General features: G+C 29.6%; 1 protein-coding gene across 13 annotated transcripts in view; it reads left to right on the top strand.

Moving 5' to 3' along the window:
* Positions 1-18,246, top strand: part of LOC129920740 (calcium/calmodulin-dependent protein kinase type II alpha chain) — a 62,106-nt gene that overhangs the window by 24,223 nt on the left and 19,637 nt on the right. For all 13 annotated transcript variants that reach the window (XM_056002328.1, XM_056002323.1, XM_056002329.1 and 10 more), the window contains exons 2-10: positions 4,590-5,067; positions 7,875-7,969; positions 8,147-8,206; positions 8,558-8,612; positions 8,907-9,232; positions 9,425-9,519; positions 9,605-9,727; positions 9,805-9,931; positions 17,634-17,726. In XM_056002328.1, coding sequence (XP_055858303.1) covers positions 5,003-5,067; positions 7,875-7,969; positions 8,147-8,206; positions 8,558-8,612; positions 8,907-9,232; positions 9,425-9,519; positions 9,605-9,727; positions 9,805-9,931; positions 17,634-17,726 — 1,039 coding nt within the window. In that variant the 5' untranslated portion in view covers positions 4,590-5,002. The remainder of the gene's footprint in view (positions 1-4,589; positions 5,068-7,874; positions 7,970-8,146; positions 8,207-8,557; positions 8,613-8,906; positions 9,233-9,424; positions 9,520-9,604; positions 9,728-9,804; positions 9,932-17,633; positions 17,727-18,246) is intronic.

Raw genomic sequence — 18,246 nt, 5'->3', positions numbered from 1 at the left:
TAAAAAACAACGGCAACACTTACAGTTATAAAAAATACCAGAATTGTACATTTAATTCTAGTTTTTAAATCAATATATTTCAACCAATTGTTTTTGAAATAATCGATTTCAAAGTTAAAAATAGGCGAACAAAAATTTTAAAAAAATCGCTAATTACTATTTTTGTCTAGACTGTGAATTTTAATAAAAAATTTAACTAATGTAGAAAACTGCCTCAATTGATTCCTTATCGAACAGTGAAAACTATATGTTTCTATGCCTTCTAAGTTTTGAGAAAATTGAAAAATAATTTTATCAAATTTTTTTCAAATAATTAAAAAATAAATTTTTTTTTTTTTTTCAATTTTCTCAAAACCTAGAATTTCAATAACACTGCGTTACAAAATAAAAATCATGTCAATTACTTTGGAAATGACCTAGCAGAGGTTGAAGGTATTACTGAGTACATCATATTTCGGCACTTGAAATTTTTCGTAGACTCTCAAAATTTCAAGTTATCGTCAAAAAAAACCGTTTTTCAATGTTTTCAGATTTCAACGATTTTTTACTCAGCCATTTTTCGGTAAATTTCAGATTTTTTTTACAGTTGTAAACAGAAGAGTAGGTACTTGTGCTTTTTGAAAATATTCTTTTATTATGCTCAAGCACCAAATTGGGTGTAGATTTTATGGGCTAAATCTCAAAGTACAACATTTTTTTCACCGTTTTTTAGAGTCCGGAGACCGTTTTAAGCTAGATTTTGTATTTTGAAAAATTTTTAAAACACGACTTTTGTATGTATTTCAAATCGTTTTGACGTTCAACCTCCTTCTTATTCAAATTTAGTATTTGGCGTTCTTACAGCAGTTTGGTTAAAACACTTAAATTACTTAAACTTATCACGCCCGCACTAGAATGATGAGCACATCACAATAAATCAACGATCTTAACTTCTTTCCAACTGAAATTATACGAGTTTAAGATCGTTTCGGCTTGTTTTGAGGATAATATTCTTGATTTTAGGATTTTAGAGATAAATTAAATAAAAATACAAAAATATAAAATAAGCCTGCTCGGACTTAAATATAGCCCGACTTTTTTCTCTGAGTGACTTACAAAAATTTATCGTTCAATGAAGTATAAAAGTGATATCACAAAGTCACATACATTTTATTACAAGCTTAGTATCTACAAGCTACTTAAATCTATAAAAATACATTAAAGTATATACAAAATTACTTAAAATTCTTCTGGAAGACTACTTTTTCAATATTTTTCCATGGAAAACTGAAAGCATTTATTGAAATAAAGAAAAGTACATGACATTATTGACACCATAAAGCTTTAATACAATTTTTTTGAAGTAAAGAAAAAATAAAATGCACTACTGGGTCGCACGTACTTGCTCTTGTAGTTCAAAGTATCTTGATCTTAAATATCTATTGGAAATTTAAGATTTTGTTTGGTGTGGAGTAAAAAAGTTAAAAAAATTAAATTAAAAAAATTTTTTTTTAAAAAACTTTTTTTTTTTTACTTTTTTTTACATTTAACACTTCAAAATTATGTCTGTAAATTTTGAATAAAATAAATTTTGATGCAATATATGTATGAACTTAAAAAATATGCCAATTTTTGAAAAACGGCAACGCCATATTTCCGTTCTCCGAATTTTATGAGAAAAACTAAAAACGCAGTTTTGTTAGAATCAAGAAAGAATATAACGTTTTCGAGAAAATTGCAATACCTCGAAAACGTTATATGGGAGATATGCCTTAAAAAGGAGATATTAAAAAAATAAAAAAAACGTGTCGAGGGAATTACGTAAAAATCATCTGTACCAAGTTTCAAGTAAATCCTTCCATCCGTTTAGGCCCTAGCTCGATGTACAGATGGACGCACAGACGCGCACACGCACACGGACGGCATGACGAAAACTACTTTTTTGAACTTCTCCATAATCGTAATGTGGGTTTTGATTAAACCCTCGAATTTTGTTTACTACACGAAACCAATACTTGCCCTATAGAGCAAGTAAAAAGCGGCGGGTCTGAAGCCCTTCAAAGGTGATACCTCGAGTTTGGGCCGTGTCATGCCCAAGTTTAGTAAATTTAGTACGTTATTTAGTACACTCTGCGTTTAAAGTTATCTTTTTCGTACTGCGGTTTGCAAAGCATAGGTTTGAAAAAGTTAAGGCTAAAACCATTGAAAATATTTTCTTTAAATGATAAATTATTAATTAATTTTTAAAGCATTTAAGATTTCGTCGCCTGAGAATTGTTTTGTCGTATACGCCAATTTTGGAATTTTGGGAAATCGCATTTTAAGGTTTGAGCTTTTATAAAAAAAAAACTGGCCGATAGATTTTTTTCAATTTTTAATAGAATATTTTGTGCGATATTTTCTTCATATTTATGTTGTCAAAATTGTCACATCTATTTTAGTTTTCAAATTATCAAGGTTTTTATCCAAAATCAGTTTGTCGTAAACGCCACCAAAATCAACTTTTTTTTCCATCCCATACACGTACGACAAAGTAGACGCACGTACGACATTCCAATATTAAAAAATAAATAAAAACATTTTCACAGTTCGTTTTTATTTATTAATTAAACATTTAAAAAAATAGTTTCTTATTACATAGAAGTAGTATTGGTTTGACTTAGAGGCTCAATTATTAAAATAAATAGATAAATAAAGAAAAACCAAAAAATATGACCATAAACATAAAAAAAAATTGAAAAAATGTCAACAAAAAATAAAAGTCATCCTATGGCTATGAAATATGAAAGAAATAAAATAAAAATAAACCAAGTTTGGTTAAATTAATAAATTAATATATGGTCATAAATAAAAGTAAATTAAATAAATATCAAACTAAAGAATTTATTCTAATTTTTTGAATTGAATAACGCTTCATAATATTCTTGGTCTGATTTAGGCATAAATATGAAAAGGCTTTTAAATCAATAATCTTATCCTTAGTTATCGAGTTAGATTTTTTAGTAATTTGAAGACATTGGCTGAACAAATTTACAGGAGTTGCTATGGTAGACTTTTTATATGTTTTAAATATTGATGAGCTTTTATATTCCACTTTTCTACCGCTCGCTTTATAAAATAGTGTAAAAGTATCATCAGTATCATCAATTTGCAAAACAATAACGCAAATTTAGCGAAGAACAATGGCGCCTTAAAAAAATAATTTTCGACCAGCAGGTGTTTTTTGCGAGCGGGTGCAATAACAAAACTCACAGCAACCCTTTTTCGCTTCGTTCACGACAACGCGCGTGAACGAAGAGGCGCCAAGGGCTCGGCGCCCACGACTACAGTCGACTTGTTGATCTTGTGTGTTCGATACAAGATCAATAAGTATACAGCCATAAAACAGCAACCTTTTTTCACTTTACTTCGTTGAAGACAGCGCGCGCGAACGAAGTGACAAGATCAATAAGTGTACAACAATAAAACAATAAAACTGCAACCTTTTTTCACTTCGCTCAAGACAACGCGCTTGAACGAAGCGGCGCCCGCGACCGACGGTCGACTTCTTGATCTTGTGTTCGATAGAAGATCAACAAGTGTACATATTTATAAGCGGTACATGCGACCGAGGATGAGGTCAAGTATCTAGCGGCAGGAACAAACGACAAGAACCATGACAAAATATACAACATTTGAGATGTCTCTCAGATGCACTTTTTTTCTTCCTTGCACCACTAGGAATAGTGCGAAACCTTAAGTAGCGCAAAGCTTAATGCAGCCCTTAGTTTTTAAATTCGTTGTCCTTATAGCACATGAAGTCCTTATTTTCAATAAATATTATATTTATTATATTTGTTTATATTCTATTTGGGTCATATACCTACATACATGTAAGACAAAACAAGTTCGAAATTTTCTACCGTATCTGTTTTGTACGACGTACGACAAACCAATACTGAAGAAAAAAAAGCTGAAAAATACATAGAATTTTTGTCGTAAACGCCAAAAGTTGGCGCTTACGACAAACCAACGCTAATCCGATGCTTATTATGTGGATATACGACAAAATGAACACTAATTATCTCAGTAACGGTAAACGATAGGACAAATCTGATAACAGAAATGAAAAGAGAACGTTCTAAAACCTATTACTACATATCCAGTTTAAAAAAGTGCATTTTGGCGTTTACGACAAAACAACTCTCGGGCGACGATTTTCCCACTCAAATGCTTTTAAACTGTGTGAACACTTCGGTTTTACACTCAGAGAAAAAAATAGTCATTACATGTATAAACATTTTGTTTTTACCTATTTTCATAGTTAAAACCGGGATAACTATTTTAAATGTGACTATTTTGTATGTGTTTTCCAAATTAATTATTAAATGGTGAATTATAACTATTTAAATAGTCATATGGAGGAACAGTGGGAAATGAAAAAATGAAAAAAAAACAATAATTAGTGCATTAATAAAAATTTTGAACAAAATTTAGGTCTTGCTGGAAGAAATTCGTATTTTTAGTTTATTTTTTTCAACTTAATTTTTAAAATATATTTTTATAATATTGCTTAGTAAAAAAAAAAATAACTTATTTTGTAACTAATGATATATTTTTTCTTCTTTCAGATAATTACATTCTGCGTTTGAATAAAAACATCAACAAATTTGAGCTTAAAAAAAAAGACAAAATCATAGTTAGATTTTTCAGTTTATAAAAGCCCTTGAAAATAGTGATTGAAATTGTGTGTAATATATATTTTTTATAATTTAATAATTTATAATTTCTGTTAATCTTTGTAAAATAAGTTAATTTTGTAAAAAAAAAAAACTTTAAATTTTAATTTTACAAAACCTGTGTGATTTTATTTTAAGCAAAAAAAAAAAAAAAACAAAAAAAACAAAAATTTTAGTACCTTATCTTTCATAATCAAATCCGAAAAAGAAGAACCAAATCCAAGACATCACCTGAATTCATAGTTATAGTGTCAGTATTTGTCTAATTTACTGCCGAAATAGATTTCTTTAAGTGTGCTATCGCGATGGCTGCTCCAGCAGCCTGTACGCGTTTCTCTGACAACTATGAAATTAAGGAGGAGCTCGGAAAGTAAGTGAATAATGCTTATTATTTTTTATATAATTTTTATAAATTTTTTGTTTGAAACTAAAGCTATGTATACACGATTGGAAGATCCTCCAATATTGTCCGATTTTTTCGCAACAAATGTTCACCAATTTTCTATCAATCATGCAGACATCAAATTCTATCTGTCAAAAAAGAGAGACAAAAATTGTCAGCCGATCTTCTGGCAATTTTCTATCAAAAAATTGGCTAACTTCTTGCAGTAGCATGAACTCGTCTTAAATTTTTCAAACAAATTAGACGATTCTCAATTCACTGTACCAACAAACAAATTCTTTCCTATCTGTAAGCAGTGCAGTAAGCATTTAAAAGAACTTAGGTCTTACAGGCATATAGTTAAAAATTATTACTATTATTGTGGACTAATAGCTTATTAGATGAAGTTCTTGCCAACAACTTCGTCAAATTTTGAATTGGCAAGTCATTTTTTATTCGTTGTTGAGAAAACTATAAAAGTGCTTTTTTACAAGGAGAATGAATGCAGAAATAGATAAAGAGGCTCAACGTTTATAAATATTTATAAATTGGTAGATAACTTTCGCATTTGTTAAAATAATTGAATCAAATAAATGTTATTATTAAGTTCATAAACAAGGCTTGAAATATTCGACCTTTTAATGTCTAATTTTGAGCAATTGTAATTTATAGAGTATAAAAAGCGGTAATTTTTGTGTTTTTTTTTAGGACGACCTATTTGTTTTGTGATTCAATCTTAATCCAAAATAGAATTTAAAAAATAAAATTTTTAGACTGTGTAAGAAACTAGGGATGTTGCGGATGTGTATTTTTGAAAGCTAACATCTGCAGATGCGGATGCGGATGTTTTAGATCTAATATACAAAAATAATTTAAATGAATTAAAATAATAGGTTTGTTCGTTGTGAGCTCTAGGGCACTCTGGGTCGCTCCGAATTGGGCTTTTAAGCCAGACGTCAGTTTCAAAAATGAAAAAAAAAAATTGAAAAAAAAATTTGACAGTTCAATTCTGAGGAAGATTTCAAGGCGCAATTTGATTTGATCGAATTTCGAATGTAAAAGAAAGTTGTGAAGTTTTTGAAAATCAAAACCCAAACACGATCGTATTGGTTAAAAATATTTTATTTATGTTGTTTAACACGTCACAGCTCGGAAAACTATTAATTTTATTATTTTTATAAGAGAAATTTACTCGACCGCCTTTTTGCAACGAAAATCGCATTTATTTTGTTTTCCTCAGAATTGCTTCGATTTGATTGGTTGGTTTTGTCTTGTTCTTCTTTTATGAACTGTCAAATTAGAAAGGAAAAAGACAAAGACAGATTGCTTTAAAGCCCAATTCGTTGTCAAGCGTTTTTTGTGTCTCCTTTTTCAACCAGAGTTATTTCCTCTGTGTTCGATGTTCGTTCTGAACGCACCCTGAACAACTCTGGGTATTTTGTCAGAGCGTGGAATTCAGAGTTATCAAAATCAAATCAGCTGTTGTCATTTAAGAAAAAAAAAAAATAGTTTGGAGTGCGAAAAGTGATTTGTCGTTTGTTGATACAACAACTAAATTCATGAAATAAGAAGCTAAATAAAGTAAAAAATGTCAAAATAGAAATCAGCTGATGAAATTAAAGCTCAGAGGTGTTCGATGTAAAATGAAAACCCGAGAAACTCTGATTTTTTTGACAGTCAATTGACATGACTCAGAGTGCGGGGAACAACGAACAGACCTAATGATGCAGTTATACATAACATTTTCATTATTTGTAGGTATTATTAAAAATTGTTAGACTTAGAGGAGCACTGCCTTGTGTACTGTGTAGAAATTGTCGTTAAAGTCTTCATTGGGGCACTGGCTCCTTTTTTTTGTTCGGAAAGAAAGATCTCTATTAATAGCCTGTGTTCACCCCAAATTTTATAATTTCGCAAATTAGGTCAGTTCGAATTCCAAATTCTAAAAATTTCCTAATCAATTTGAAATTCGAAATGAGATTATTTGCGAAATTATCTTATTTGGGCTCTAGTAAAAAGGGGCTATAATTTTAAGACCTGCATTATTTCTGTGTTTTGCCTAAAAAAAATCAGTCACAGACAATTCGGTGTGACTCTCATTGGTACGCGCCATTCGCTGGCTTCGACCAACTTTTTTCTTGTCTTAACTTCCTTGCATCCGCATGAAAATCCGCGTTGATTATTGCGGATGCGAAGGTGGATGCGGATGTCCCAATTCATGCGGAAGTTCCGCATTTGCGGATGCGAATATTCGCAACATCCCTATAAGAAACACAAAACAAAAAGTTCGTACTAAAAAAAAAAGCACCAAAATTACCGCTTTTTATACTCTCTAAATTACGAGTGTTCAAAATTAGAAAATAATAACGTCGAATATTTTAAGCCTTGTTTATTAACTAAATAATGAAATTTATTTAATTCAGTTATCTAACAATTTATAAACATTTATAAACGTTGAGTCGTTTATGTGATGTGACACCCCCCCTTAAGTCACCGTCCGTCAAAATAGGGAACAAGAAGTCCTACAAAAAGGATATCGAACTCATGAACAAATTTTGAAGTTATTTGTCATCTGTAGAAACAATTGTCTTTCAATGAGTTTAACAATTTTTTGTTCCCCAAAGTCTTCCAATCGTGTAAACGTCAGCCGAATTTCTATCTATGAGAATTATCATATATCGTCCAATCGCGTATACTTAGCTTAAAAGTAGCAGATTAGGCAATATATTTTGCTTTGTACTTAAAATAATTTACAATCCTTTCAATATTTTCTTAATTAATTTTTATTTCCACAGAGGTGCTTTTTCAATTGTGAAAAGATGTGTTCAAAAATCTACTGGCCTCGAATTCGCCGCAAAGATTATAAACACAAAAAAATTGACTGCACGAGGTGAGTGTTCTTCTGGTGCGTTTTCAATTCAGATAAAATTAAAGAAAAAAATCCATATTTTGTTTGTTTTATCTCTTTTTTTATATCTTAATTGCACCATTTATTTTTATTTTTCTTACCTGTTTTCGTTTTAATTTTTTTTACGCAAACGCAAAAAACAAATTTCAATTTTTCCAGATTTTCAAAAACTAGAAAGAGAAGCACGAATTTGTCGTAAACTACATCATCCTAATATTGGTAAGCAATATAACAAAAATCATTCAACAAACATTTTTAAATATTATTTAACCATACGTATATTTGAAAAGTAAAAAAAAAAAAAAAGACAAAAGAAAAGAATAGATAAATATATCGTCAAAGTGCTTGAAATGCCGAAATCTCAATTTTTATATTTTTGTATATAAAACATTCACATTGCATATAGCAATGTAAAAGACATGATCAAAGTTGAACAATAAGAACAGCTGTACAATAAGATAACTATTAACAAAAAAAAAAAAAAAAACTGCAAACTAGATAAAAAAAAAAAACAAAAACCATTTTTATTTGCAAAAATGTGTAAATTTATTTCTACAATTTCTCTTTTAGTACGACTGCATGATAGTATACAAGAGGAAAATTGTCACTACCTCGTGTTTGATCTGTAAGTTTTGCCCAAAAGAGAAAATTGCAAGTATTGCATATTCAATTTAAAACTTAAAAAAAAAAAAAAAAAAAATTGCATAAATTCTCTATTCATTAACAAATTGCTAACGAATCCCTTTTTAAACTTTTCCCTTTCCTTCTTGTTCTTAATAAATTCGTTCAAAACCTCAAAATCTAACAAACTACTGCTAAAAAAAACAATAAAAACAATATTAACAAAAAAAAAAAAAAAAAAATATAAATCGAAAATGAATTGAAAAAAAAAAAAAAAAAAAAAAACAATCAAAAACAGGGTTACAGGTGGTGAACTATTCGAAGATATTGTAGCACGTGAATTCTATTCAGAAGCCGATGCATCACATTGTATCCAACAGATTTTGGAATCGGTTAACCACTGCCACCAAAATGGTGTTGTACATCGTGATCTTAAACCAGAGAATTTACTATTAGCAAGTAAGGCAAAGGGTGCAGCTGTTAAGTTAGCTGACTTTGGTCTAGCCATCGAAGTTCAGGGTGACCATCAGGCATGGTTCGGTTTTGCTGGTACACCGGGTTATCTATCGCCAGAGGTTCTAAAGAAGGAGCCATATGGTAAATCGGTAGATATCTGGGCGTGCGGTAAGATCTGATATTTATATTCTTAATAAAGTAATTGTTTGTTAAAAATTGGCTTTTATGGTCTTTATTTTCATGTTTTACAAACAAAAAAAAAAAAAAAAACAAAAAAAACAAAAAAATAATTACACATAATTTAAACATCATTTGTAAACCACCCACTACCACCACCACCACCACACCCACCAATCTCAGGTGTCATTTTATACATTTTGTTAGTTGGTTATCCACCTTTCTGGGATGAAGATCAACACCGATTATATTCACAAATCAAAGCTGGAGCGTATGATGTGAGTGTTTATTAATTAGCTTTATTATATTTTATTTATTTTTTTTTATTTTTAACTTATAATTTATTTAATTTTTGGATTTTAGTATCCATCGCCCGAATGGGATACGGTAACTCCAGAAGCTAAAAATTTAATAAACCAAATGTTAACCGTTAATCCAAATAAGAGAATTACTGCTGCTGAAGCACTTAAGCATCCTTGGATCTGCGTAAGTTTTAACATAAATTTTATATTATTTGTAATTTAGAAACGGAATAATGATTGCTTCTTGTTCTCTGTTTACAGCAAAGGGAAAGAGTGGCTTCAGTTGTGCACCGTCAAGAGACTGTGGACTGCCTCAAAAAATTCAACGCACGTCGTAAACTTAAGGGTGCTATTCTAACAACAATGTTAGCCACGAGGAATTTTTCGAGTAAGATTTTTTATTTACCTATTGAATATTTCATTTAAACTATTAGATTTTTTTTTGGTTTAATAAATTCATGTGCAATATTTATCCCGAAAAGATTGCAAAACTTAGAGATATACCTGAAAAAGCAGATAATTTTATCTCTGCCAAAATCTAACTGTCTTTCGCTACATGAATACCTTCATTTTATTGTTTTATATTTTTGTATAAATGAAATAAAATCCACTTAAATTTAAATAATATTTAACATCATGAAAAGCACTTAAATTTATTTAAAAGATTATAGGTAAGATCAATATAAGTCAGCAAAACAAAAGAAAAACATTTAATAGACTAGCGATCGCATTTTTCCAGAATATAACCCTATATTACTATGTATAATATCGCTAAGTGCTGTCTTTCCAATTAGTTTAACTTTTATATTATTTAAAGGTTAGTGTGCGCAATGGCCCTTCCAACAACATTCGAACATTTTAAATATTTGAAATGAACCAAGTCCAAATTATGCGACTCAGAGTCTTAGACATATTGAAAAACGCACATGAAGTTTTTAGATAAGTAGGGGAGAAGAGGGAGACTTGATCCCATAGGAGTTTTTGAATCATAACTTTTTATTTACGTTTCCTAAAAGACTCGTTTCTATGTTAAATTAATGACACGTATATTGGCTTCCTTATGTCATACAAAACATTTCTTAGTTTTAAAATGTTTCAGTGCAGTTTTGAATAGAGTGAAGGGACTAAAAAGGATCAACTCTCCCCAAGTTATGGGAGACTTGGTCCCTAAGTCAAATTCGGTATAAAATGCAATTTTTTCATGTAAATAATTTATTAATTTAACGAAAACAAAATAAGTAGAAAGATAATAATAAATTCATTTCATATAAAATAAATAAATAAAGGTTGGACATTTGCCCCTCGAGTTCGATCATGAATAATCGAATTCGAAACAACAACTAACATGACATACGAGTAACGTCCCGCAATTCTGCCTGACTTTTTGTCCGTCAAATTTTTCAAACCGTCACTAATGGTACCTGTCACAGAACCATTTTCTGACTTTCTGCAAAACTACATACTTAATTTTTGAAAATTTGTAGGCAGGTATGTTCAAAAAATAATTTTTTTGAAAAAAAACGGCTCCAACAATTTACAAAAAACAAATTCTAAAAATTCTTTGCTTTAAAAGAAATTAAATACCAGACTTAGTTTGAAGATTAAAACTATTTAGAAAGGTGTTTTTTATAATATTAAAAACTACTTTATAATCTTTTTACATTTCTTATAAAATCAATGATATAATTAAATTATAATTATTCTTTTATGAATGCTGCATAAAATTTAAATATTCTTTCAAATTTTTACCATAAAATCAAGTACCCAATTATGTATAAAATCCAATATAATTACATAGATTTTTTCGGGATGCTGATTTATGGCACAATATTTGGAAAGATATTTCGAAGATTTCCAAAAAAATCGACTTATCATACAAGCAGATTGCCCTTTTTTTATCGTGCACCACCAGCTCGTTTGAAAAAAACTTTAAGCACATTGAGGAGAGTCAAAACGTGGTTAAGGTCAAACATGATCCTTTGAATAGTATAATTGAATAATCTCAAAATCATAGGATTCTGTATGCCGAAAAAAAGTTAGTTTCTCAATGAAAAGAGAAAATCATAGAAGTTATACCTACTTAATAGATTTACTGATAACCCAGCAAAAAAAAAAAATATACAAAAATTCAGCTAAATTTGTTCTCCAATGATTTTGCCCCTCCCTGATCAAAATCTTGCGTACGTCCTTGCCCATAATTGATGGGATCAAAGCTCTTAATTCGGGTATATTTACAAAAAAAAAAAATTATAAGGTTTTTTGGCGAGTAATTAGATAAACTTAATTCTTTTCAAAGGCATTACAAACACACAAAAATAATTTGTTGTACTTACAACCAAAAACAATAGCCCGACAGAAATTACAAAAAAACAAAAAAAAATATCTACGCACTTACAAAAAACTTGGACTCCCACGTACAATCTCATAGTAACTTTATTAACACTTTTCGAACTGATGATATAAGGAGAGGATCAGGTCTCCCAGAGGATCCAATCTCCCTCTTCTCCCGTAGTATTTGCAAAAAAAAAAAAAATACCTAAATGATTAAGATTTAGGCACCCAGGTACTTTCGACTGAAAAAATGAGCGGAGCAAAATGTGCAATTCCGGAGAATCAGAGTGTTCCACCGTTGCGTGTTAATTAGGCCTGGGTATACTTCAATTTCTTAAAGCATTTATTTTGCAATTGAAAGACAAATTCGCCTTACTCGCATCAATAAAAAAAATCACCCGTAGGGGAATTGGGAGCAAGATGGGGTACTTAAGCTTGAAACAATATACAAATTTACATAGTGAAACAATCAAATTTATTTTTTAATTAACAATTTATGTATTATTATTCTAATATCCGGTGTCATTAGGAATATTTGGCTAAAAATTTAAGAGAACAAACTTAAAATACAAAAAAAGTGTTTACGCCACGTCTTGCCCCATGGTGCGTGTAACATGGGGTACCTCCCTGAGTCAAGATGTGGTGATGAGAATGATCACAGAACTCGCAGACATGGGTGGCTTCATGATCATCATCATCGCATCGAACTGTGAATAAACGAGCGTGATTGGTCAATTTGAACTGTGAATTTTGCTAGGTACCCCATCTTACTCCACCACCCTGTCCCTTATTTAGAATGTCAACTATCAATTGATAAATTGATAAATACTGAAATTTGTGGAAAAACTGGTCATTTCTATAGTTTTTATATTACGGTTGGCATAATTCATTGTGTTCTCAAAACTTTTGTGAATTAAGAAATAAGATATCGAAATTAAATTTCTATCAACTATCAATTGATAATCGCAATAAAGGTGAAATAAAGGTAAATACTAAGTAATTCTCTGACCCATTAGAAACAACTGAAATGATTGAAATGAATCTTTTAAAAAAAATTTTGAGCCAGCTGATCTTTGAGAAAATATGAAAGCAGGAATATCCGAATCTCTAGGGAAAAATGCATATTATATTGATTTCTTATTTAGAAGTCACTTCATTAATTTACAAGAAAAAAAATAACAAGAAAAAGTCTTGATAAGTATTGCATATTGATATTAAACTTAATCTACTTCTGAAGATTTTTGTTGTTGTTGTTGTTGTTGTAACCGCTGACCTCTTGGACTATCATGAATTCTCTGTATAAAAATGATTATTTATTTTTATGCATCAATCCCCGTGCGCAGCCTTCGAGGATAAGTTCTGTAAATAAATTAAATTTTTTTTAATGTTTTGAGTATACATATATAAAATTGTTAAACAAAGCTTTTATAAGTATACGTATTTGGGTATTGCTCTGGTCTGTCTTGATCAAATTTGAACAAACGGTGTATCTTTGATATGTGTTAGTGTATATTTATGAAAACAGTAAAAGTAGGTAAATTGAGCCATTCATTCATCTATGTTAAAATATCATACGCATTCACACGTACCTACTTTTTTTAACACTTTTTGAAGAAAACATATCGACAGTTAAACTTCATAACCTCGTAAGTCGTTTTTGCAAGTTTTTCAGAAATCAAAAAACAATATGTTGTGTTTCTTGTTTTTGTATGGGATCTATCAATACGAGCTTTTGAATTTCGTCATTCCTGAAAAATGTTCAAAACAACATTGTTGAACTGAACATACCAAAAGATAGCTCTGAATTTTCTGAATTGTTTGCATTAATAATATTTTTTTTCGAATTTTTTGACCTACGAGGTTATGAAGTTTAACCGTCGATATATTTAATAGATGTGTCATCGTTTGCGTATCTCAAGACAATTAATTTTTAACAGCCCAGTCCTTTTGAAATGGCAAAGGTTTGCTAAATAACCACTTTTTTTAAATTATTCGTATTAAATGATGGTTTTCATCTGCTTACTCTACCACCACGAAGGAAACACTGTGTTTTTTGCTGGTCACGAACTAGCTCCCACTACGAACTATTTTCCATACAAATTGAGACTTGATTCAAAATGAATTTTATTTTTTCATTTGAACGAAGAATTCGTGATTGAGTTTATTATCTTGCTAATTACACTGGTCGGCAACGAAAATGGAGCTTGAACCAAACCATACTTTTCTAAGGGAATTTTGTGTGCTGATTCCGAATCTGAAGTCAAAATTTTACTGGCACGTCAAGTTTTCGAAATATTTAAATATTAACAGGTCAAAAACGAGTTTTTATGGTACTTTTGGCGTTGAATTTCATAGCCTTTAATTTTTTTTTCGCAAAACTACATATGCAATATTCAAAAGCCATATTTCATCATCTTATATACGTTTATTTTTATTTTCGAAATTATTTTTTTCTAAAAGATATTTCGCATAGAAAGGTATGATATCTCAAAATCTTGGTGGTTAAGATAACTTATGGTTTTTGAAGCAGATTTGAAGTAAATTTCAGTTTTCGACTCCTGATTCGGTTGAAAAAATAGCAAAATATTATGGAAAAATAATATTTTTAGATCAAATGTCAAAAAACATTTCATTTAAAATTAGTTTTTGGGACTTTATAGCTAAAATTGTGATGAGCAGAGCTCAAAAACTAGACGTGATGGAAAAAATCTGTAAACTGTTTTGAATTCAGCACACTCAAGTTTATTAAAATCAACTTACAGAGTTCTTGCTCCCGACTTTTTTTTGTTTTTTTTTTGCCGACCAGTGTTATTCTTATAATACACAGCAAAAATTGTACCAAGTTTTATCAGGACTCAGGAGTGTTTATACGCTCGTAGAACGTCTTGCCCATTTTACAGAGAAGTATGAGCTGGGCCTGTATCCGCAGAGACATCCTTGCTGTTTGATATACTTCCTTTGCATATCTAATCATTATTTGAACTTTATTTGTTCCTAAAATATAGTTGCAAAAAAGATTTATCGCTGCATGAGTTCAAATCACCCTAATTGAGATTGACAACTATCAATTGATAGTTGATAAATAGGTATTAATCGATATCTTATTACTTTACTCAAACAAAAATTTGAAAACCAGTGAATGTATTGCCAACCGTTATTAACTTCAAATATAATTGGAAAATTCATTCCATTAAAATATTGACCAATTACACTGGTCAACAAGGTTTTTGCCACAAGAACCAAAATATACTTTCCTAGTAGTTTTTGGGGTGCTGAATCCGAATCTGAAGTCAGAAAAATTTGATTGGCCTTCGTTTTTGAAATATTACAGTTAGAAAATGTCAAAAAACGTAATTTTGGCTGTTTTCGAGGTTATGTTTTTATGTGGAGTAATTAATTGTGAATAAATTTGTAACGGTGCCAATAAGAGCTAGTTTTATTCATTCAAAAAATGTTTAAATCTTTCCGATATCTCTTTTATTGCCCGAGATATTTAAAATTTAAGTAGCGGTCTTTGAATCAGAAACAACACTGGCCAACCAAATTACACTTTTTTTTGCCACAAGAATCAAAATATACTTTTCTGAAGGTTTTTGGGTTGCTGAACTCGAATCCACAATCAGAAAAATTTTATTAGCCTTCGTTCTTAAAATATTACCGTTATAAAATGCAAAAAAGGGTTTTTTTTATAACGGTTATATTTCAAGAACGGAGGCTAATAGAATTTTTCCGATTGCGGATTTGAGTTCAGCAACTCAAAAACCTTCAGAAAAGTATATTTTGGTTCTTGTGGCAAAAATTCTGTGGCCAGTGACTTAAACTTTAGATTAAATTTAGTTTCTCTTTGACTTATTAAATGAAACTAAAGATATCTCGAGCAATAAAAGAGATATCGGGAAAATTTAAACAGTTTTTGAAAGAAGAATATCTGTTCTTATAATAACCTTTACAAATTTGTTTATAATGAACTACCCCACATAAAAACAGAACCTCGAAAACAGCCAAAATTACGTTTTTTGACATTTTCTAACGGTAATATTTCAAAAACGAAGGCCAATCAAATTTTTCTGAATTCAGATTCGGATTCAGCACCCCAAAAACTACTAGAAAAGTATATTTGGGTTCTTGTGGCAAAAAAAAAGTTAAATTTTGTTGACCAGTGTTATCCCAAAAATTAATTTTTGAAATACTAATTTCAGTATTTATCAACACTCAATTGATATAGTAGATAATCGCAATACGGGTGAAACTTTTCAGGACAAACTTAGAGATATAATCTATGAATTCTTTAAAAAAAACAAACCTTAACTAAAATATTTTATAAACTAATAACACACGTACATATTAATCTTATGGTAAAAGTAACTCTTCAGAGCTCTTTATGAAAAAAAAAAAATTAGGGAAAATTATAATTTGATTTTATTAAAGCAATTCTAATAATGATAACACTGGTTAACAAAATTAAACTTTTTTTTTGTTGCCGGAACAAAAAAATACTTTTCTGAAGGTTTTTGGTGTGCTGAACTCAAATCCGTAATCAGACAAAATTAGTCAGCTCCCTTTTTTGAAATATTACCGTTAAAAAATGCAGTTCTTCGGGCCTTATTCTTTTATATAAGGTAAATTGTTTGTGCATATTTATAAGAACTATTTGCCACCTTTTCAAATCTGTTTAAATCTTTTCGATATGCTTTTTACTTCCCGAGATATCCTCAGTTGTTTGCATATTTCATAAATTTTATAACGTCATCATCTCCTTTATGATATATGAAGCAGAAGTCACTTTCTTCATTTTAAGATATCTCGGACAATAACAAAGATATCGGAAAGATTAAAAAAGTTCTTGAAAGAAGGAAAATAGTTTTTATAGAAACCGTTACTAAATATCTTCTAACAATTTTGCTTATATTAAAGAATAAGGTCCGAAGTAGTCAAAAAAACGTTTTTTTTGCATTTTCTAACGGTAATATTTCAAAAACGGGAGCTGATCAATTTTTTCTGACTTTGGATTCGAATTCAGCACACCTAAAACCTTCAGAAAAGTATATTTTTGTTTCGGCAACAGAACCCTTGTTAACCAGTGTAATGTTTTACATTATTTCGATCACAAGGATGCCATCTGATTTTTAGAAAACAAATTTGAAAATCATTAGATCCGTTCTTTAAAAATATAATTAATTTTTATATAAACATATAAAAAGTTTCTAACATAAAAAAAAAAACATGGCATACCATTTTGAGAAAATTAATTAAAACTTAACAACGAAATTATGACATATTTCATCAACCCGTTATCAATATTTTGATTTTTCAAACAAAGATTTTGAAATATTTTTCTAAAAATGTGTTTTTTTTTAATGTTCTAAAATATAAATTTCCGCTTACTCAAACGCTTTTGTATACCTACCTACAAATTTTCGTTAAAATCGGGTAAGTCGTGTACGAGATGTTCAGAAACCAAAAAAAAAAAAACCGTTCTATGGTAGGTAAATCCATATTTTGCAATGGGGATTAGTTTTTAAGTGGAAGTTAGTTCTTAGGGCCAACAAAACTCCACAAGTAAGGAAAACTATCAGTCAGTCTATACTCTAAACTCAATATACCATTATAAATGCAGAAAAACCCTTTGATCCAACTGCATACATATATTTCATTGTTAATTAATTTAGCTTTTTTTTTTGTTTGATTTTTGAAAATGATATCTTATTATGTTTCTAAATAAACCTTTAATCTTTATTTACAATTTTTTAACATTATAGGCAGAAGTATGATTACCAAAAAAGGTGAAGGATCTCAAGTTAAAGAATCAACTGATTCTTCAAGCACAACCCTAGAAGACGATGATGTTAAAGGTAAATATATATTAAAAAAATTTAAAAAAAAAAACTATAAGTATTACAAATCTGATTTACTCTTTGTATATCTTCAACTAAAATAAATTACAAAAGATTACAATTTTATCAACATAATATTCCCAAAATATATTTGTAGGTTTTTTTTTTTTTAAATTTCTATCTATTAATCGGTTGAATAGTTCGCAAAAAAAGCCAATCTACTCCAAAATTTTATAATATTGTTCGAATAGAACAGAGCAGGAACAAAAAAAATAAGTAAACAAAAGCGGGTGAAAAATAAAAATATTAGATAAAAAAATAAAAACAAACCACGCACTTTAATGTTTTTTTGTTTTTTTCGTCTCTTAATAAATTTGCTTCGTCATGTTTAGTTTTTTTTTTTTTTTTTTTTTTTTCTCTTTTAGATTAGTCTTATTTGTGTATTTTTACATTTTAAAAATTTAGTTTTGTATATTTTCCCCTCTCAACCTCTAGGAATGTATGTTATTTTTATACTTTGCAGGCATTTCCTGAATGT

The sequence above is a fragment of the Episyrphus balteatus genome, chromosome X (assembly GCF_945859705.1).
Source record: "Episyrphus balteatus chromosome X, idEpiBalt1.1, whole genome shotgun sequence".
NCBI lineage: Eukaryota > Metazoa > Arthropoda > Insecta > Diptera > Syrphidae > Episyrphus > Episyrphus balteatus.
This window is presented reverse-complemented; position numbering and strand designations above follow the sequence as displayed.